Source organism: Saccostrea cucullata, unplaced genomic scaffold (genome assembly GCF_032062105.1).
Source record: "Saccostrea cucullata isolate Sc308-1 unplaced genomic scaffold, CSIRO_AGI_Scuc_v1 ctg4142, whole genome shotgun sequence".
Taxonomy (NCBI): domain Eukaryota; kingdom Metazoa; phylum Mollusca; class Bivalvia; order Ostreida; family Ostreidae; genus Saccostrea; species Saccostrea cuccullata.
This window is the reverse complement of record NW_026931516.1, coordinates 7,131-30,461: the sequence shown is the minus strand read 5'-3', so window position 1 is coordinate 30,461 and position 23,331 is coordinate 7,131. Positions and strand designations below refer to the sequence as shown.

At 34.4% G+C, this 23,331-nt stretch overlaps 2 protein-coding genes across 2 annotated transcripts; one reads left to right on the top strand and one right to left on the bottom strand.

Moving 5' to 3' along the window:
- Nucleotides 1–3,634: 3,634 nt before the first annotated feature.
- LOC134232794 (ficolin-2-like) lies at nucleotides 3,635–6,177 on the top strand (the record flags this gene model as incomplete). Its single annotated transcript, XM_062714767.1, has 4 exons — nucleotides 3,635–3,774; nucleotides 4,756–4,852; nucleotides 5,081–5,248; nucleotides 5,924–6,177. Coding segments are annotated over 4 exons (659 nt in total), but the record flags the coding sequence as incomplete, so codon positions are not given.
- A 2,172-nt stretch (nucleotides 6,178–8,349) lies between these two features.
- On the bottom strand, nucleotides 8,350–19,358 carry LOC134232793 (putative nuclease HARBI1). The gene is made up of 4 exons (XM_062714766.1): nucleotides 19,273–19,358; nucleotides 9,756–9,980; nucleotides 9,290–9,418; nucleotides 8,350–8,374 (listed from the first exon to the last, which is right to left on the bottom strand). The coding sequence occupies exons 1-4, from the start codon at nucleotides 19,356–19,358 to the stop codon at nucleotides 8,350–8,352; spliced, it is 465 nt and encodes a 154-aa protein (XP_062570750.1).
- Between the last annotated feature and the right edge of the window lie 3,973 nt (nucleotides 19,359–23,331).

The window sequence follows — 23,331 nt, the reverse complement described above, 5'->3', positions numbered from 1 at the left end:
TTAATTACACAGAAATGAAAAAAAAACTATTTTCTGACCTTATTAGGAAAATGATAAGAGTAAAAACCTGATTTAGGCATAATATATATGATTGTTTTAGTCTTAGAGCTCATTGATAGCTGATGGAATTTATATGACTGAGTATCTGTAAATAACCCCCCCCCCCCCCGCGCTTCTGTCAACTTTGACTACTTCTTTTTCCGCACCCGATTTTTGTTTATACTAAATATAATAAAATGTTTCAGGGTTCTCCATCATTTGAGATTTTACTGTTTTGCAGAGTTTACGCAAAGCACCAATATTTTGCGGTATTTTCGCGAACAAATTCGTGACTGAACCAAAATTCATTATAATTACAAAAGATTATAAGCACACACTTTTTTAAATATCGCCAATTCTTTACACAAATGGCATGGTCGTAGGTACTGATAAAAGGGAAAAAAAGTTCGGAAAGCAGAGGAAATTCTGACTGATATTCGAACTACTTAACATTTTTGTGAAAGTAGATTTGCCGCGTTTATTTATCAGGTTTCTTGATCGAGTTACAGCATTACAAAAAAGGAACATCAGAACAGTAAACATGCTGAATTTCAAAATTTTCGACAATTTATTTACATCAATAAAATGACTTCGGAACGATGTCATGTTTGACTTACAGTGCTTACATAATTCTATGGCCGTAGCTCTACAGGAAAGACATATTTAAATATTTTTTATAAGTAAAACAATGTATTTTATTGCAGCTACCAATTAACCGGTACATTGAGTTGTGAAAACAATTTATTTGTCTTTGTTCCGTCATGCGTTAAGTCTGGCGAGGGTCTACAAGATAATTAATTGACTACTCAAGGTGAAGCCCTAGTAATTAAGTGTTATAACTTTTTGAATTGAAAAAGATTTTCTAATTATCACAACTCTAACTGTGTCGGCAGAATTTTTACTGTGTCGCATGCATGAAATTTGAATCGTGACTGTGTCGGAGAAAATTTTACTGTGTCGGGAGCAACACAGTAAAACAGCTCATGGAGAACCCTGTTGTTTATAGTTTAAGACATGAGAACATTGTTTAAAGAGACAAATATGTGTAAAAATGCACACATATACAGTGTACAGTGTGAAGTATACTTACATGATATCGCACATCATCTATTTAAGTCCGGTACTGACGGTTACTGTGGAATTATCCAAACAAACAGAGCATTTTTAACAGAAAAACATGTTATTACACTTTTACACAAGTAAGAATCGGTTAAATCATCCAAACAAGCTGAAGAAATACGGTCTTTCGATGCCTGGACTCTTCGTTGTTTACATTCCCAATTCTTCCGGTGATCGTTCACGGTTCGATCGTACGCCGTGTTACATGTCATTAAACGCCGAGTCGGCAATATTTCAGCCATATTTGAAAATAGACTGGGGACCAGGTTCCATCACTTGCCACAGGTTACATCCATTATAAGTAAAAAAAAAAAACACCGTTGACAATAATGGTCATATTATTCTTCAATTAACCTAGCTCGATATTACAGATTTTTTTTTCCTGGTTGAATTCGTCCTTCGAGAGGTACTTATAATGTATTTGCTCAAAATTACCTCACGACAGTTTATGATAGATGAAATACAAGAACTTCCGAATATCGTGTATGGCCTTCTTTGACTTTTCGAGAACATGGAGAAACATAATTAACGACAAAAGGCAATTTTCTACAGATTTTTAGGTCACCTCAGTAAACTCAGGTGACCTATTGCTATCCGTTTTTGTCCGTCGTGTGTTAACATTTGAACATTTTCAGCTTCTTCTCTGCAACCACTGAACCAATTTCAAACAAATTTGGCACAAAGCATCTATGGGTTGAAGGGAACAAAAATTGTGAATTTCATGATCCCTGTCCCCCTGGGGCCCTAGGGGTGGTGCCAAAACCACTAAAATTAATGCATTCTTTAAAAATCTTCTTTACTCCCGAACATCAAGCAGTCTAACCAAAATTGTGAAATTCATGGCCCTGGGTTCAGGGGTTCTAGTGCTAGGGTGGGGCTAAATAAGTTTATAGTGAAAATGCATTATTTCTTTGTAAATCTTCTTCTCTTCTCCTGGGTATTAAATAAACCAACTAAGTACATAGTTATGATGAGCATGAGTGCCTCTACCAAAATTGTGAATTTTATGGCCCCAGGGTCAGGGTTTCTGGTGTTAAGGCGGGGCTCTATTGATTATATATAGTAAAAATACATGCTTTCTTTGAAAATCTTCTTCTCTGCCCCTGGGTATTAAATATACAAACTAAGTGCATAGTTATGATGAGCATGAGTGCCTCTACCAAAATTGTGAATTTTGTGGCCCCAGGGTCAGGGTTTCTGGTGTTAGGGCGGGACTCTATTGATTTTATATAGTGAAAATACATGAATTCTTTGAAAATCTTCTACTCTACTCTTAGGTATTAAATAAACCAACTAAGTGAATAGTTATGATGAGCAAGAGTGCTTCAACCAAAATTGTGAATTTTATGGCACAAGGGCAGGGTTTCTGGTGTTAGGGCGGGGCTCTATTGATTTTATATGGTGAAAATACATAAATTCTTTGAAAATCTTCTACTCTGCTCTTAGGTATTAAATAAACCAACTTAGTAAATAGTTATGATGAGCAAGAGTGCCTCAACCAAAATTGTGAATTTTATGGCCCCAGGGTCAAGGGTTCTGGTGTTGGGGGGGGGGGGGGTGCTCTATTGATTATATAGTGAAAATACATGAATTCTTTGAAAATCTTCTTCTCTGCTCTTAGGTATTAAATAAACCAACTAAGTGAATAGTTATGATGAGCAAGAGTGTTTTTACCAAAGTTGTGAATTATGGTCCCAGGGTCAGGGTTTCTGGTCTTAGGGCAGGGCTCTATTGCTTGTACATTAAAAATACATGAATTCTCTGAAAATCTTCTTCTCTTCTCCTAGGAATTAAATAAACTAAGTACATAGTAATGATGAACCAGAATGCCTCTTTTAAAATTATGAAGTTTATGGCCCCAGGGTCAGGGGTTCTGGTGTTAGGGGGGCGGGGCTCAATTGATAATATAATGAAAATACATTAAATCTTTGAAAAAATTTTTCTTCGTCTCTGGGTGTAAAGCAGATGAACTACCTTTATAGTTATGATGAGAAAGGGCCCTAATCTTGCAGAAATGCGAATTTCAAAGCCCCAGGGTCAGGGGCTCTACTTATATACTGAAAATGAATTTATTGTTTGAAATGTGCTCTTTTGTATTGATAAAACATTAATTTTTTTTATATTAAGGGTGCTTTTTTGAAATTTGTGCAATGTGTGGACCTAGGGTCAAGGATTTATGTCACAGTGTTAGGGGCTCTACTGGTTAGTTGGAATGCATTTTTGTTCCCCCTACCCTGCATATGGGTATTCAGTAACCAAGCTAAGCAACTGCTAAGTGTATTGTTATGATGATCAATGGTGTCTCTTTCAAAATTGTGAATGTCATATAGCATCTGGTTTAAAACATGAATCAAATTCAATAACTGGAAAATTGTTGCATAAGGCTCAGGTGACCTATAAAGCTCGTGGGCCTCTTGTTTTTTGTGTTTTTGCTCACATCGAGATATTTATAAATGTAATTATTTATTTGACGCAGGTTTGAAAGTAAATGTTGACCGCAAGGACCTCTTTTTAAATGGATATACACTTTCCGGAGTTTATGGAATAAACCCATTCCGTAACGAGACTCAGATCCAAGTATTCTGTGACATGGACATCGTAGGAGGGGGATGGACAGTAAGTCCTCGTCTTTTTCTCTCACTTCTCGCTTCACTTATTAACACTTAACTTCCCTTATCTTCTTCCTATATGAATAATACTCCAAAAATAATTTGCGCTTATGTACATTGTCAACTGCGATTAGTGATGTGTATATAAATGCTTTATTTCGAAATTATGGTTTCAAGATTGTACTATTAAATACAAATGTTAATTCTAACATGAAATATTAAACATAAATACTCGTATTACTTGCTTCGAGGGCAGCATACCATAATATTTCCATCAAGGTGACAGGAAAGTTCCAAAGTGTTAAGTCACCAAATGCTGCAGGCCTTTCCTGTCACAAAGGGGCAAATATTCTGGCTGCCAGACAATTCAGCCATGTAATATATTACAAAACATTTTTGTTCATTGAACTCAAATCGACCGATCATCGAACAAATTTATTTAAAACTTTTCAGTATGCTGACACTTGTGTTGATAACTTTTGTTATATTAAGGAATTTTTCTCCTAACCTAAATTATCTAATTCCTCTGAATTCCAGTGAACAAATTGCCCGTACATTATATAATTTTCGCAGAACGTTTGCTTAGCAACTGCCTTTGTGAATTCCGAACCCGACGTAATTAATATGCAGGATAATTACACGCGAGGGAATAAAAGCGTATTCAGGAGGGCGATATTTCTGGTGAAATATAATTATATCCGGAGCGATTCAGCAGTTGTTCAGGGCATATGGATTTAAAAACATTATATTTGTGATATAATATGAAAACTTATTTCAAAATGTTATATAATGATCCATTCATTGTATATGGTTTATCGTCCCTCTCGAGATATTTTCACTAATTATGAGATGTCTGTTTTATTGAAATAACTAACAATGTTCTTACTCAAGAGTCCATTGAAAAATACAAAATCAGACATTCACAAAATAAGAGGAAGGATCAGGTGCCATAAATGACCGTCACATATTAAATGATTGTTCTTTATAGGCAATTCAAAAACGCAGGAGTGGATCAGTGAGTTTCTACAAAACTTGGGCGGAGTATAAAACAGGCTTCGGGAACCCGGAGGACACGTACTGGATTGGTAAACACATATTATTAGTTCGTTATAGTTATATAAAATGTTGATTTGTTTAGTTATATTAACTTAATTTTTGATAAGTAAAAGTTAGAATTGAAAGTTCTCCATATATTTTCTTGTAATTTGTATGATAATTATATACCTGTGTTTATGGAAACTGTTTTTGTATAACACTGCAACAATTTTATATCATGCTTTGGCTTTGTTATATAAACATGATGTATTTTAAAGGAAATGACGTCATTCACCAACTTACTAAAGAAAGAAACTCATCCCTCTACGTTTCTATAACATTACAAAATGACACAAGATTGTACGAGCTTTATCATCAGTTCTCTGTTTCTGATGAAGCCGATAACTACAGACTTTTTCTTGGAGGGCCAGTTAACGGGACATTGGGTAAGATTTAATTAAAACAAACGTTAATAATAAAAGCGAAAGATGCACTGAAAGGTTAAAAAGGAATGAAGGCAAATAAAGTTAATCCTACAAAAACAAATTTACCCTTTTCTAATCAGATCTCACCTTCCTTGTTTTTATGCAGCAGTAAATCGTAAAAACCTTTATTTGTGGTTTTGTTGATTTAATCTCAAGACCACCCTCCTAGTGTTAATTCAATACAAGTCCAGCTGTTGACAAATAAGTAGGTGGTACAAAATTTTTATGAGTCCTATTAAGAGTCAATGCATTGCAAAGACTATAATTGGTACACAATCGATGTCGATATCAAATTCAATTCGTCATTCATACATATGTTGGAAGATATTTTTCATATAATTGTTAGCCATTCTATTTCACTATAAATTCACTAAGGTCGTTTTTTTTTCATTTCCACAATCATGACAAGCGTCATAATGTAATTTTTACTCTTGACCCAATCACCAATGTTTTCAAAGATCCGGATATGCTCTGATACATTACCAAATGCGTATCATAAAGTGAGACGTTTTTAGGCGTGATAACCGATCTTTGCTTTCAAATGTTTACCAACGCAACGTTTGATGCAATTCTACTTTTTTAACATCACTTTTATCCTAATTATATAGAATTGCCATTTTCTTATTTTTTTTTTAGGTGACAACATGCTTAACACTCGACGACCCGATAGCACATTAAATGGGATGTCCTTTAGTACGCCTGACCGAGACAATGACCTGGGCGCGGATCGTAGCTGTGCTGCGGTTTTTAAGGGCGCATGGTGGTTCCGGAACTGTTACTCGGCCTTTCTGAATGGCCCCTGGTCCAGGGAATGGTTATCTCCCTGGAATCCGCCGGTAGTTAACGGAGAGGAGATAAAGGAAACGGTCATGTTGGTCAGAGCAAACTGACTGTGACAGGACACTCTTATATTGATATGGTCAAAATGATTATTGAATAAAATTTAAAAGTTTACATGGAGCAGGTGTATTACTTAAAGCCGCTTAACCCGAAACAGGCGCATATTATCTTACACAATAAATGTACCTCATTACATAGAAAATATATAAAAACAAATTATAGGATTGATTCAATAGTTTATAACAACAATCCTTACATGGAAAATGCAGATCATAAACCTTATTGACAAACAGTAGTTCCTGACGGAAGTTAAGGTCTGTTGTGAAGTCAATTTTGAAAATAATAAGTTTATCGGATATATTCAATAAAGAAGATAATTCAAACCCGAGTATTTTTTTTCTCTATTTAGTAGAAGCCTTAGCCATAATACATCTTTTCAAGAAATTTATTGAATATGATTCATACATGTAGAAACTTTTATATTAAATATGCATATTTTAAGAAAAAAAGGAAAAATCAGATATCTAATATGATTTTTATAAAGGAGCTAAACTATTGTCCGTTACAGGCAATACATGTACTTTGTTGTATAAAAAATGCTCGGGTTTGTTCTTCATGATATAAACATGCAAGCGATAAACTTATTTTTTCGAAGGTGATTTCACGCGATATCAACAATGATCAACATAGGATTATTTTTTGTGTGACCTAACAAAAATTATTTTTTTAACTTTTGAATTTTGATATCTTTTAAAAGAAAAAGACTTTGGGGATATAATTTGACAAAAGTTCAAACTATTTATGGACAATTATTTTTCAAGAAGAAAAACGAATATATATTTTTAGCGATTAGAATCGGACCAAGCGGCTTTAATGTATTTATAAATTTTTTATTATTTCAATCCCTTAAAAGGGGGATGGGGGTCTAACTCCGTTTATATCAGTGAATATATAATTTTTTTTTGTTACAAAGAAAACATGCCCCTATGTAGCTGCTAGGAACATGTCAATTTTGAAAAGAAACAACTTACCGAATTTCAAGTAATAAAATTCGTGCACATATTATGAATAATTGAAAATTGGAACCTGACTAGAAGTTGCTTGTACATCTGTACATCTTATGCATAAACAAAATTACTAACAAGTGATGAAAACGTAGATTAATTATTATTGTTTTACGCCGAGTCGGCAGAACTTGTATATAAGTTTAAAAATGTCATTATTCGTATGAATAGCACATCGGTAAAACGTTAAAAAAAATAAAAAGAATTGCGAAGGCCATAGGTCATAGGGAGAGCAATTTAGTGAGAATTGATGCGTATGAGTGGCCAGTACACAATTATTGCCCTTATGGAAACGTGTGACATTAACAAATGAGTGATGGAAAGAAGCCGTGTTCATAAACATAAATTCGTAACAAAAACCAAGGGTCGTGTTAGCCATCGAGTATTTATATTCACTTGTTGCAAACAACACAAATTTGCAATTTCATATACACCGTACTTGAATCTATTAAATTACGTCTGTAGCAGCAAGATAGTCTGTCTGAAACTTATATTGTAGTACCCACTAAGCGGAGAGTTATACTTCAATGCTGAACTGGATTGATCAGCATACTCAGAATCTAGAAAAAGTTCCATAAGTGTCTCATGTCATAACATTCTTTGACAACAACCAAGTCCTTGTAAGGAACCGGAGAGTTCTCTTTGACGCTAAGGCTTTACTTAGCACAGTTACAACTGTTGTTCATTTCTTTTTAAAACCACCTTTTGATTCACAGACAATCCATACCCTTTCTCCATGCAAGATACAGACTGTACAATTCTTAAATTTTCAGATGGTTTCGATGAAGTTTTAAATATAAAAGATTACAGACATTTTTTAAGATTATAGAGAAAACCATTTCAGCGCTAATAAAGAACAAGAAAAAAACCAAACTGTGATAAAAATAGAATGTGAATTTGATTCCTTTTCTTTTGTAGACCATATCCACAAAGATTCTCCGTCAATTCTCATGGGTAATCCAATTTCTGTCATCCCATGTTATTTTGAGTCCGTGAAAACTTTCACAAAATCTTTAAAAAAAAATTATTCAAGACCTCAAGGACATCCTTGTGGAAAAATATGGCAAAAAGGTTTATGCCCACTTTATTTAAAAATCAAATGTGCATAAATATTTAGAAAGTTTGTATGGTTTCAATTACCAATCATAATTTCGTACATTATTTCATCTCTAGTAGAAATGACCTGTCAATTGATTACACACATATCAATCACTTGGCAATATTCTTATCAATATTTTAATGTAACAGCTGATATCAAACTTTTGTGGTAAGTTGTAGGCTTGGAGTTGGCAAAACTTTTGGGGTACTGGGTATCGTTTCACAAAAACATCGTAAATTACGTACTACTTAGCAAGTTACGACGAATTTAGGTAGTACCTACGTACTACGTTACGACTGTTTCACTAAAGGTACTTAGAACTGTCGTAAATGATCGCACCTTACGTACTACTTAATTTTACCGGAAGTAAAAAAATAATGGCAGACGAAACACTTTCTAAAATTAAGAAAGAGAGGAAGAAGAATTTTACGGCAAGGGAAGTAGAGGCCCTGGTGGAGGAGGTGGAGAAGCAGAAGGATATACTGTTTGCTCCACATAAGGACGTAAACACTAATCAAAAGAAGAACGAGTGCTGGAAGAACATTTGTTCCCTGTGTGTATACAGCATTGTATTTATAAACATTTTATGCTTTGTTTACTATTTCAGTATATTAATATAAAATGTATGCATACGTTTTTAATATTTTTTTAAGTAGGTCAATATGTACACGATATCGCTATACATTATCCATGATGCGCCCCCTCAAATTGAAGTTTTCTCTTCAAGTCACATAACACATCTCGGACATTAACATTGATGAAACATCATAATGAAGAGCTTACAGTGAAGTAGCCTAGTTGAATATCACATGCTAGTAATTAATTTTGCAATCATGGAAAGGGACTCACGAAAAAGGAGAAAACGAATACTTACCGAAACCAATGCAATGATGAACGAAATCGTCTGCATGTTTACCTTTTAAGCTTGACACTGAGAATATCCTTTATGAATATAAAAATATAATAGCTATTCGGGCTTTTAGTTCTATTTAATTTTACCTTTTCGGTACAGCACTCATTGCGATTGCATGGAAACCAAACTTCGTCCTTGTTGTCTCGGCATCACCAGTCGGAAACTTGATGTTGGTCATTGTCCGACACAAGATATTGATAACATCGTCTATAGACCTAATCAAAATTTTATATTGTATAAATTTATCATAAGGGCATTTTTAAAGCTTACCTTCTCTTTATCGATGGACCAAAAAATGGACCAAATTAATCTCTTTTTTTTTAAATCTTCAAGCCTTTTCAGGAAATGCTCTTTTATTTCATAACAATTTTCTTCTCATCCCTTCAACGGCTGTATTTCAATTTTCGTTTCTTTTCTGCCTTTACAGGTCTTTCTCTTCCATTTTTTCATGAGTTGGGAGAGGACAATTTAAGATTTTTTGAAAAGGGCCCATTAGAAATTCGATTAAACTATCATAAAAAACATAATTTTATAATCCTTGTATTTAAATACCTGCAAACAGATGCCTTCGATATTCCCAGAGTGTCTCCAATCACTCTCTGCTGGGAGCCAGAAGCAAGGAATCTTAAAGCAGCAAACACTTGCAAAGAGGCTGGAAGACTCCCAGATCTTTTTGTTGGTCTCTCTAGACGATCTTCAACCATGTCAATAATACTGATGATGGTCATTCTGTCTAATCGGTAACGATGGATAATATTGATGTCGTCATAAGCATCATGTAATATTATTGACAATAATATGTTTTATGCATACATATGTAATTTACCATTTCTGTGGTTAGAATGTAGTGATTGTAGTATATTTCATGTATATATCAGGTTTCAGAGATAGGATGTTATGTAATGCATAGTCTCAGGTTTACGGGCTTTGCGCCGATTAGTCGTGAGCTAACGTCGGATATATCACGTGATTATTATTGCTGGTTTATGCTGCAAGTGTTTGTACACACCAATTTTTGTAGAAAAACATAACGATTTCGGATTATTCATCTTGATCAATGCTAAATAATCAGTGGATTAGCAGTACATACGACTTTATGCACAGTATGTAAGTGATGATATTTCGGATTCGCTTTGTGACTGTTTTTCGACTCCATCGGAGCCTGGGTACATGCGGGGTGTTTCAAAATGGCGGACAAGTCGAGGACTGTGCTAATCGGCCATTCGTACATTATAAGGATGGACAAGTATATGAAAGACAAGATGTGAAAAAAAAATCTTTGTTTTGACCTAAATTATAAATAGATTCTCACTGTTGATCCGTGGCCAAGGTGGGTTAAACGTTAAGGGTTTGGCGACATCGTGAACACTATGTACTTTCTCCACAGCCCCTGACATTAGCCTTTTTCAAATTTGAGGTAACGAACTTTCCTTCGACCCCCACAAAGATTGTAAGGTATATTTCTTTTACGAACTTCCTGATTCATGGTACGAGTGTGAAACATGTAATTTTATGCAACTTCTCCGACGGGACCCTCACAACTTACCACCGGGATGCAACAATGTTGTTATTGAGATTAATCAGCTTAGAAACTCTGTGTCTGAATCCTTACCATACACTGTGTGTGTCATTTTAGAAACACTGGGGTTTTGGGACTAACCTACAGTACCTGAGGGAGTTCACCTACGTACAAAACCATGCATGCAGTACCCATCCAGTACCTTTGGTCAATGGTCAATCAAAGATGCGGTGGTCAACACTTGCAGGAGGCTAAGGCCAGTATAAATTAATTTGAAGTTTGATATAATGATATACATGATATATGAGCATAAATCATGGAAATGAATAGATGCATATGTATAGGACAAGAGTCAAATATCTAGTAAGATATTTAGAAAGATGTCCATTCTAAACATTCAAGTATTATTATATCTTTCTTTAAGATATGTATAACTTCATGAAAACCTGCAGAACATAATGTCAAAATTTTCCATGCTAATGTTTCAAAAGTTATTGTTTGCAGGGTAAATTACAGTATACATATGTCAAAATTTTCCATGTTAATTGCTGTATTTAAGTTATTGGTTCGCAATGTGAACTGGCAGTATACATGACGTCAAAGTTTTCCATGTTGCTGCATCAAAGTTATTGGTTTGCAATGTGAACTAGCAGTAAACATGATGTCAAAGTTTTTCATGTTACTGTTTCAAAGTTATTGGTTTGCAATGTGAACTAGCAGTATACATGATGTCAAAGTTTTTCATGTTGCTGTTTCAAAGTTATTGGTTCGCAATGTGAACTAGCAGCATACATGACCTCAAAGTTTTCCATGTTGCTGTATCAAAGTTTTTAGTTCGCTATATGAACAAGCAGTATACATGATGTCAAAGTTTTCCATGTTACTGTCTCAAAGTTATTGGTTTGCAATGTGAACTAGCAGTATACATGATGTCAAAGTTTTTCATGTTGCTGTTTCAAAGTTATTGGTTCGCTATGTAAACTAGCAGCATACATGATGTCAAAGTTTTTCATGTTGCTGTATCAAAGTTTTGAGTTCGCTATGTGAACTGGCAGTATACATGATGTCAAAGTTTTTCATGTTACTGTCTCAAAGTTATTGGTTCGTAATGTGAACTAGCAGTATACATGATGTCAAAGTTTTTCATGTTGCTTATTCAAAGTTGGTTCTCAGTGAGTACTGGGTAAGTCATGTGGCTGTCTCAAGGTATAACTAAACTATTCAATACAAGATCAAAAGCCAGGCATGTTTTTTTTTTCTTTTATAAAGACTTGATTTATCAGTAAAATATAACAGTTATGAAGCCACTGTTGTTGAAATCTTCATCATTTTATTATCAAAGTATGCAATTATGAAAGGTCATTACCTAAAATGTTGGTGATACCTTTCATCATAACAGCAGAAAATACATGAAGTAGTTCGCTTAAAATATATAGTCATAAATTATATTCTAGATAGAATTCTTTCAGCTTCAATCCTGCCCAAGAGACGCCCAGCCACAGACGAAACCTGGAGAAGAGGAAAGAGTAAAAACTCAGAGTGAAGTGTCAAAACTGGTGGCGTATCCATCCGTGCAGATTGATAATGAAAACAAGCAGACAAAATTCTAAAGTAACAAGGTAGTCGCGGAACCCTCTTAAGATGCTACAAGCAACATATCAGAAATACTCAATCAGTTATTAAGTTCAGGCGAGCCAGCGACCCCCAAAATAACATATTGACATTGTTGGGATTCTGCTCGGTGCAACAGTAGCACAACGCATTAAACAAAAAATCTGGGAAAATCAGTATTTAGATTTGCGTGTGCTGCTGCAGCAGCGAGAGGATCCAGTATTTTGGGGGGTCTTCGACTTCCAACACCAATCAATCCAAATAAATTAAGTGAATTTCTAGTTCATTATGATAGATCTCTTTAAACTTAATTAGTGCAGAGTTTTAAATAGGATTTTCGCCTGGGTTGTGTTTGCAGACCCCATCATATCCAATATGTTGAGTAATCATAAATCAGCAAGGGAGCACCAAAATATTATCAATGATCACAGAAACAGGTCTGCAAAAGGGAATTGATGGACCAGTACCTGCACCCCAATTAAATCAATTTGTTGTATCACCCCTACTGCGGCCCTAAACTTAGTGTCAAAAGGTAATTCAAATAATTTCGGAACAATTCATGACTTCTTTTTTCCAAAAGACCTGTCTGTGAATGCCAACATCCAAAAGAGCTCTCTTCTGTACACTGTTATTGGATTGTTAATGTTAGAAGTTTGGTTAAAAAATTTGGTCAATATATTTTAAGAGCAAAGTCTGACATCAAAGAGGCCTATAGAATAGTTCCAGTTCACCCTCTAGATCACCATCTATTAGGTTTTCATTGGGAAAATTCATTTTTAATATTATGATATATGGTAACCAATGTGAGCAAGTAGCAGTTGTCAAATTTTGAAACATTAAGTTATGCACTACAGTGGACAATGGAAATATTTTTAAAGCAGCAGGGGTCTCTCATATCGTCGACGATTTTTTTGTGGGCCCACCAAATTCATCAAAGTGTAGGTATGTTCTAGCCAGTATTTTATTCTCATGTAGGCAATTTGGGGCTCCTTTTAAGATGCAATAAACACAGACACCTACACCTAAAATAATTATCTATTGGACAGAAGTAGATACTGGGATAATGGAATAGACATCCATAAAAAAAAATATATATATAAAACTGCAAAAAAGGTCTCATTGAAAGAATTACAGTCAGCACATAAGTCTTCTTTACTTCGCATGTGGGGTAGCTAGTAGTACCTGGTAGAGCCTTTTTAAGCCGTTTAATCAATCTCACTTGTTGTTTTGATGATTTTAAATGATATGCTAAGATAGAGGGGAAGCGAGAGCTGACTTAGCTACCTGGTCGTATTTCCTGGTCATATACCATAAATCATTTTCATGGAAAATCTGTCTTCCTGAATAAAGAATTGATGTCCTCAGAATATCTAAATTTGCAAATTGATGCCGCAGGGTCACACAGTTTTGCTGTAGTTTTGGGTTCAAAATGGTTTGCAGATAGATGGCCTGATGCCCTTATATAATGTCAAATATGCATCAAAGAACTTTTTCCAATTGCTATTACATTTAGAATTATGTGGGCACAAGCTTCAAAAAGACTTTTCTTTTTTGACAATAAGGCAGTAGTAGAAGGCATAAATAAACAGTCATCTGGTGAACATAACCTCATGAAATTATTTTGTCGGCTTGTACTAGTGGCAATACAGTGCAAAATTCACTTTAGAGCTAACCATGCTTCAATAAAATCTAATGTATGTGCTGACAGACTCGAGTATTATTCACCAAGCACATTGGCATCACATGTTTCGGCCATTTAATTTTTCAAAAAATTCTGAATTTGCCAGACCCATCTAAGAATTTTGTTTTTGGTTCAGAAATTGTTAAAAAGGGTGTCAAAAATCATGCCAAAGAACAGCCTCAAAACTCCAAACAACAAGGGAAATTCGGAGGGATATCCTACAAAAGTTTAAAAGCTATACGTCTTACAAGGCCTACTTGTAATAACCGAATTCTTTTAAGAGCATTAGATTGGGAGAATTATTTGTCAGGACACTGCAATCTATGAATCAAGTGTTTTTAAGGTCAAACATACATTTTAAAACTGGGCAAGGATATTGAAAATTGTTTAATTTTAGTTTAATTTTATGTCACACACAAAAACTAGCAATCTGGTCAGTCAGTTACCATCTACCTAGAGGCCCAGTCTGAAAAAGATCTCTGTCCTGTGTTTCCTCTTTTTGAGTATATGTGCCAATTTAAACATTCAAAGGGGACCCCTTTTTCAATTAATTGATGGAACTCCAGTTTCACAGTCATTGGTTTCAAAACATTTAGGTGCAAGTTTTACATTCATGGGTTTGAATAAAAAATTTACAAGGTTATGCTTTTTGTATTGGGGCAGCTACTCATGCAGCTAGGTTGGGTTCTTCGAAAAATGCAATTCAACGTATGGGTAGATGGAAATTTGATGCAGTCAAGAGATATATAAGTACAGGATCCTTTACTCTTTCTCTCCAGTAGTTTGGTTTTTATTTTTGTGTGTTTTTTCTCCTCAATTCATTAAATTGATAAGGTATAGTCTACTACCCTCTCCTAATGATAACAGTACAGCACAAAACATCTGCTTATAAAGGTCGTCCTGCAATCAATTTTGTATTGGTCAAATTAATCTTGTCATTTTCATGTAGCCTGTCCCTTAATTAATTATAAATGGGTCAGATTATGCCTGTCAGGTTCATGTAGGTATACCCGTTGTCCTAAGAATGTGATGATGCTATTAAAGCTCGTAAAAAAGCTGAAAAACTATTCAATAGATTACCAACATCAACAAATTTAAGCAATTTCCGCATATTTAGAGCAAAAGCTCGTAGAACCATTAATTTTAGCAAACGAAAATCTTGGAAAAAATTTGTTTCTAGTCTAAATTCGCATACTCCAATAAATAAGGTTTGGAACGCAATAAGAAAAATTAAGGGAAAGGGTCCTGAAAAATATCAGCATCTTAATATTGGAAATAAAATAATTACGAATAAAAAAGAAATAACAAATGAAATAGCTAAAACAATTTCTACAAATTCTTCCACAAACAATATGAGCCCTATATTTATTCCATATAAAAACTCACAAGAAGAGAAAACCTTAAATTTTACATCTGAAAACCGGGAATGTTATAATCAACCATTCACATTAGATGAACTGCAAAAGTCTTTAGATAAATCTCATGATACTGCGGTAGGACCGGATCAAATTCACTATCAAATAATTAAACATCTCCCCCAAAGTAGTAAAGAATGTCTTTTGCAAATTTTCAATTCTATCTGGACACGAGGTCTTTTTCCACACTCCTGGACCCAAGCTACCATTATCCCTATTCCAAAGCCTGGAAAGAACCATACAGATCCTAATAACTACCGACCAATTGCTTTAACAAGCTGCTTATGTAAAACCATGGAACGGATGATCAATGAACGCCTAATATGGTTTCTTGAAACCAATAACATTTTAACCAATATACAATGTGGTTTTAGGAAAAACCGAAGTACCATTGACCAGTTAGTACGACTGGAAACCTATATTCGAAATGCTTTTATACATAAAGAGCATGTTGTATCTGTATTTTTCGATTTAGAAAAGGCCTATGATACCACATGGAGATATGGCATCTTGAAAGATCTTTACAGTATGGGCCTTAAAGGACACTTGCCCAATTTTATAAAGAATTTTTTGAATGATAGACATTTTCAAGTACGTTTTGGTTCTACTTACTCTGACAATTTTGAACAAGAAATGGGCGTACCAAAGGTAGTATTTTATCGGTCACATTATTCAGTATAAAAATGAACAGTATAGCTGAAGTGCTTCAAAATGATATGCATGGAAGTCTTTATGTTGATGATTTTGTTCTCTGTTTCAAATCTAAAAGTATGAATTATATTGAGCAAAAATTACAGGTCTGTCTTAACAAAATACAAAATTGGGCTGATATGAATGGATTTAAGTTCTCAAAAAGTAAAACCTCCTGTATACACTTCTGCTCCAAACGGAAAGCTCATGATGAACCACGTTTGTTACTAGATGGAATCCCTATAAAAGTAGTAAAAGAGATTAAATTTTTAGGCATAATCTTTGACAGCAAACTTTCTTTTATATCACATATTAAAATGCTGAAAGAAAAATGTACAAAGGCATTAGATGTAATAAAAGTAATTGCGAATACAAAATGGGGGGCAGATAAAAATACTCTATTGAAACTCTATCGCTCTTTAGTTAGATCTAAATTAGATTATGGTTGCATTATATATGGCTCGGCAAGAGCTTCATACATGAAAGCTCTCGACGCAGTCCATCATCAAGGCCTTCGACTTTGCTTGGGAGCTTTTCGAACTTCTCCTGTTAATAGTTTATATGTCGAAGCAAATGAGCCACCGCTGGACTTGAGAAGAATCAAACTCACCTTACAGTATATTCTCAAATTAAAAGCAAACATTAATAATCCTGCTTATGATTGTGTTTTTAATCCGCAATATGAACATATGTATGATAAATGTAAAACTTGTATAAAGCCTATTGGTCTAAGATCTAGAAAACATATCAGAGATGCCGAAATACCTTTGGATATCATAAAAACTACAACTTTATCTGAAATACCACCATGGAAATTAATTAAACCAAATGTAGATACATCTTTAACTGAGTCTAAGAAATCAGAAACCAATTCTCTTGTTTTTAAACAGAAATTATCCGAAATAAAACAATCAAAAAATTCTTCAGTCGAAATTTATACAGATGGTTCTAAAGACAACAATAAAGTAGCTGCGGCTGCAGTGTTTAAAAACAATGTTTTCTCTTTGCGACTTCCAAATGAAGCAACAATATTTACAGCAGAAGCAAAAGCCATACAGCTTGCATTTGAATATATAAAATCCTCTAATGAAAACGATTTTACAATATTTTCGGACTCGCTTTCTTGCTTACAATCTATACAAAATATGAATATCGATCAACCATACATTCTAGATATACTGATTCAGTACTTTCATTTTACACAACAAGGTAAAGTAGTTGATTTTTGTTGGATTCCAAGTCATATTGGCATTATTGGAAACACTAAGGCTGATAGCGCTGCAAAAATGGCCCTTCAATATGACATAACCTATTTTAAAATTCCTTATACTGATCTGAAATATAAAGTGAAACTCTATGTAAATTCTATTTGGCAAGTTTATTGGGAGTTTTGTGATACAACTAAACTCTATGCCATAGAGAACAAAGTAAACAACAAAACATCTAACTTTGGCCTTAAACGTCAGGATGAAGTGATTATTTCAAGACTACGTATAGGTCATTCAAAATTAACTCATGCATACTTATTTAAAAGAGAATTACAGCCAGAATGTATATCATGTGACTGTCCACTTACTATAAATCATATTCTTTTAGAATGTACTGATTTTTCGCCTATTCGAGGTAGACTTTTCAATAATGTACAAACGATGCGTGAACTGTTTACAAAAGTTAATGTTAATACAATTTTAGATTATTTACATGAAACTGATTTTTACAGTAAAATTTAATGGTACACAGTGCAATATATTTGGTTGATTAAAAAATGTTTTATTTTTAACTGTTTAAATATTTTTAATTTTTAAGTCCGTCGGATGGGACGTTAAACGGTGCCCCGTGTCAAGGATAACAACCCCCTTGGCACGCAAAAGATCGTTTCTCAGGTTTTCGGAAAAGAGTAGGCTCACTGGGGGCCGCCAGAGAAACCAAAAAACTCTCAAAACTGATCATTAAACGTATTTTCCTGCCGAAATATGGCTGAAATATTGCCGACTCGGCGTTAAACACCAATCAATCAATCAATCCTAAGATAATCTGTAAATGGGTCAGATTATGTTGGTTGGTTAATGTAGGTTGTCCCTAGTTAAGCTTTCAATGGGTCAGATTATGTTGGTTGTGTTCATTTAGGTTGTCCCCAGTTAAGCTTTCAATGGGTCAGATTATGTTGGTTGTGGTCTTGTAGGTTTCCCAGATAAGTTGTAAATGGGTCAGATTATGTCTGACATGTTCATGTAGGTTGCCCCCAGATAAGCTGTAAACGGGTCAGATTATGTCTGACATGTTCGTGTAGGTTGTCCCTAGCTAAGCTGTAAATGGGTCAGATTATGTCTGATATGTTCATGTAAGTTGTCCCTAGATAATCTGTAAATTGGTCAGATTATGTCTGACATGTTCATGAAGGTTGTCCTTAGGTCAGATTAAGTTGGTTCAGATGAGGTCTGTCTACCCCTTCCCCCTACAATTTATTACCATAGAGTTACCTTCAGTCATCTGCAATGGATGATTAGAGAGTAAATAACAAATTGGAGCATGAAATAAAGGACTCGGCATTTGTAATGTTTACTGCAAATCATTTGTATAGACTAATTTACTGTTTGCAATGTAATTAATTAATTGTAATTAACCATTGCCAATATGTTGTTTTATTACATCAATACAAATATTTTAAACCTTTGTACTAGAAATATTGTTTATCATGATTTAAATAAATGCAATTAAAATGTGGTAAGTTACAGGGGTTTGCTGTCCAGAATCTTTTCTTAAACATGTATATTAAGATTATTATGTTTTTTCTCCTATGTTGTCCATGTACGTGGATTGTTTCCCTTGGGTGGCGGAAAATCCAATGTAGTTGGATTTTTGGTGGCCTATTGTTTGTTGCCACCTTATTTTTCAGCTTAAATGTTTGATATATTTGTGTTTTTTGAGTATTGTCATGATGTTATTTTAAAGTTTTGGGAGATCCATAACAAGGTGTAGATACAAATTGTAGAAAGTCATAGGATCTCCCAAATTTCATGTGTTTCATTTGTGTCATTAATAAATGACATATTTACAACAATACTCATTCTTGGTTTTCATTCAATCTGAAAAATAACAGAGCTGCGGGAAACTTGGTTTTAAATTTGCACTATTATCATATGGAAGGCATAAAGTGGATTCTGCCTGTCCTGGAACACGCGCGTTCTGCGTAAATTTCGACGCACCTGTTCGTCTGTGACTACCATGAACGCTGCCATCTTTGGAAATTAACGTTAGGACGTAATTTAACCTCACCTCCAAGGTGCCTTAAAGTTACTTCGTAACATATGATACAACGTGAATTAAGACGCTTTCGTGAAACGCCGAAATTTAGCTATGCACTACTTACGTCGTACTTACGTGCAACTTACCACGCTTTTGTGAAACGATACCCTGATCTCCAAAAGCCCTACAATCATGTCTAGATGGGAATTACCATCATAAAACAATGTAATTCTTAGAAATTCTCTTTTTCGGCACGGGTCAGTACAAAATGGAAGTCTGTATATAAATGTTCTTTAAAGTAATTAAGGTCTTCCGTTTCCAACGGAAGACCTTTTTGTTTTCGTTCTGTTTCTTTTTCCCTATTCTTATTAGGGTCTTCCGGCTCAAACGGAAGACCCTGCTATGATTCTATGGGGTCGTCTTCACTTTTATTAGGGTCTTCCGTCTCCAACGGAAGACCCTTCTATTATTCTATTGTTTCTTTTTCACTTTTATTATTCTTCTTTTTTTCTTACAATTTTTGTGCAGACGATTTCTCGGAGATGGCTTGATGGATTTTGTTCAAATTTTCAGAGTTTGTGTATGTCTATATGAAGTTTGTACCCCCGTTTCAATTTTGAAAACATCACTTCCGGTCGTGAGTTATCGCCCTTTTAGTGATTTTTAGAGGGTCTCCTTGTCCTTAAGTTAACTCAAAAACGACATTAGCTAGAGAGCTGAAATTTTCAGCGATGATAGACTACACATTGCTGAATTGCACATTGGATCAAATTTTTTTCAGAAAAGTCCAATATGGAAGCGCGGTAGGGGTCGAAATCTAGGACACAACTCATGAGTGAATTTTCGAGACATTTTGTATCAAATCTTTTGAAGTATAATTATTTTGTTAAAACATACTGAACAAAATTTGTGCTGAATGAAAAGATCTTTAATATGATATCAAGAAAAAAGTGCTGACTCATCACATTAGGGGCCAAAAGGGGCTTAAAGTCTTTTTTTGATAACTCTTTAACAGTCAATAATTTGTTATACATTAATGAAGCAAAAATGTTAACTTCAACAATCTACAACTGTATTTTATGATTTTAATATCGTATGGTACATAATTAGGGGCCACAAGGGGCCAGAATGCTAAATCTTTTACGCTTTATATCTCGAAAGTGAGAAATATTTTGATAAGTGATATTGAACAAAAGATGTTCAAAATGATGTTATGAACAATATGCAACCTTTCATTTTTCGCTAAACGTTCCCATTAGGGAGTTAAAGGGTTGGCCCCTAAATATTTCTTTTGCGAATAACTCGAAAACGAAAAAGAATCTCTGAATAGTTGTTGAACAAAAAGTGTTCAAAATCCTAAGAGCTTTAAGATGAAATCCAGAAAAAGGGGCTGGACACTCAAATTAAGGGCCAAGAGGGGCTAAAAGTCTTTTTTCGATAACTCTTTAACAGTCAATATTTTGTTATACATTACTGAAGCAAAAATGTTTATCTCAACAATCTACAACTGTATATTATGATTTTTATGTCGTATATTACATGATTAGGGGCTACAAGGGGCCAGAATGCTAAATCGCTGATGCTTTATATCTCGAAAGTGAGAAATATTTTGACAAGTAATATTGAACAAAAGATGTTCAAAATCATGTTCTGAACAATATGCAACCTTTTTTTTCGCTAAACGTCCCCATTAGGGAGTTGAAAGGTCGGCCCCTAAATATTTCTTTTGCGAATAACTCGAAAACAAAAAAGAATCTCTGAATAGTTGTTGAACAAAAAGTGTTCAAAATCCTAAGAGCTTTAAGATGAAATCCAGAAAAAGGGGCTAGACACTCAAATTAAGGGCCAAGAGGGGCTAAAAGTCTTTTTTCGATAACTCTTTTACAGTCAATATTTTGTTATACATTACTGAAGCAAAAATGTTTATCTCAACAACCTACAACTGCATAGTATGATTTTTATGTTGTATAATACATTATTAGGGGCTACAAGGGGCCAGAATGCTAAATCGTTGATGCTTTATATCTCAAAAGTGAGAAATATTTTGACAAGTAATATTGAACAAAAGATGTTGAAAATCATGTTCTGAACAATATGCATCCTTTCATTTTTCGCTAAACATCCCCATTAGGGAGTTGAAGGGTTGGCCCCTAAATATTTCTTTTGCGAATAACTCGATAACGAAAAAGAATCTCTGAATAGTTGTAGAACAAAAAGTGTTCAAAATCCTAAGAGCTTTAAGATGAAATCCAGAAAAAGGGGCTGGGTACTCACATTAGGGGCCAAAAGGGGCTAAAAGTCTTTTTTGATAACTCTTTAACAGTCAATAATTTGTTATACATTAATGAAGCAAAAATGTTTATTTTAACAATTTACAACTGTATATTATGATTTTAAAGTCGTATATTACATAATTAGGGGCCACAAGGGGCCAGAAGGCTAAATCTTTGACGCTTTGTATCTCGAAAGTGGGAAATATTTTGACAAGTAATATTGAACAAAAGATGTTCAAAATCATGTTCTGAACAATATGCAACCTTTCATTTTTCGCTAAACGTTCCCATTAGGGAGTTGAAGGGCTGGTCCCTTAATATTTTTTTTGCGAATAACTCGAAAACAAAAAAAAGAATCTCTGAAAAGTTGTTGAACAAAAAGTGTTCATAATCCTAAGAGCTTTAAAATGTTATGAAGAAAAAAGGGCTGATCCCTAATATTAGGGGCCGTGAGGGACCAAAAGTCGATTTTAGAAGTCTTTATTGTTCAATGTCTTTTTACAGATTATGGAAAATCATTACTTTAGAATGCAAATCTCATTCAAAATCTTATCTCATCTCATCAAGAATCGAACGGAAGACCCACTCGTTGTTCACAACGAGATCGTATCTAGTTATTCTTTTTTTTCTTTACAATTTTTGTGCAGAAGATTTCTCAAAGATGGCTCGATCGATTTTGTTCAAATTTTCAGAGATTATGTGCTTCTATCTGAAGTTTGTACCCCCGATTCAATTTTGAAAAAATCACTTCCGGTCGGAAGTTATGCCCCTTTCAGTGATTTTTAGAGGGTCTCCTTGTCCATGAGTAAACTCAAAAACGACATTAGCTAGAGAGCTGAAATTTTCAACAATGATAGACGACACATTGCTGAATTGCACATTGGATTTAAATTTTTTCAGAAAGGTTCAATATGGAAGCGCGGTAGGGGTCGAAATCTAGGACACGAATCATGAGTGAATTTTTGAAACATTTTGCATCATATCTTTTAAAGTATAATTATTTTGTTAAGACATACTGAACAATAATTGTAGGGAATGACAAGATCTTCAAGATCGTCAATATGATATTTAGAAAAAAGTGCTGACTCATCAAATTAAGAGCCTAAAGGGGCCAAAAAAGTTTATTCAATAACTTTATAACAGTAAATATTTTGTTATATATCACTGAAGCAAAAATGTTTATCTCAACAATCTACAACTATATATTATGATTTTTATGTCGTATGGTACACAATTAGGGGCCACAAGGGGCCAGAATGCTAAATCTTTGACGCTTTATATCTCGAAAGGGAGAAATATTTTGATAACTAATATTGAACAAAAGATGTTCAGAATAATGTTCTGAACAATATGCAATCTTTCATTTTTCGCTAAACGTCCCCGTTAGGGAGTTGAAAGGTTGGCCCCTAAATATTTCTTTTGCAAATAACTCGAAAACGAAAAAGAATCCCTGAATAGTTGTTGAACACATAGTGTTCAAAATCAGTAGAGCTTTAAGACTAGATCAAGAAAAAGGGGCTGGGCACTCCAATTAGGGGCCAAGAGGGGCCAAAAAGTCTTTTATCAATAACTCTTTATCAGTTAATATTTTGTAATACATTACTGAAGCAAAAATGTTAATCTTAACGTTTAACAACTATATATTATGATTTTTATGTCATATGACACATAATTAGGGGCCACAAGGGGCCAG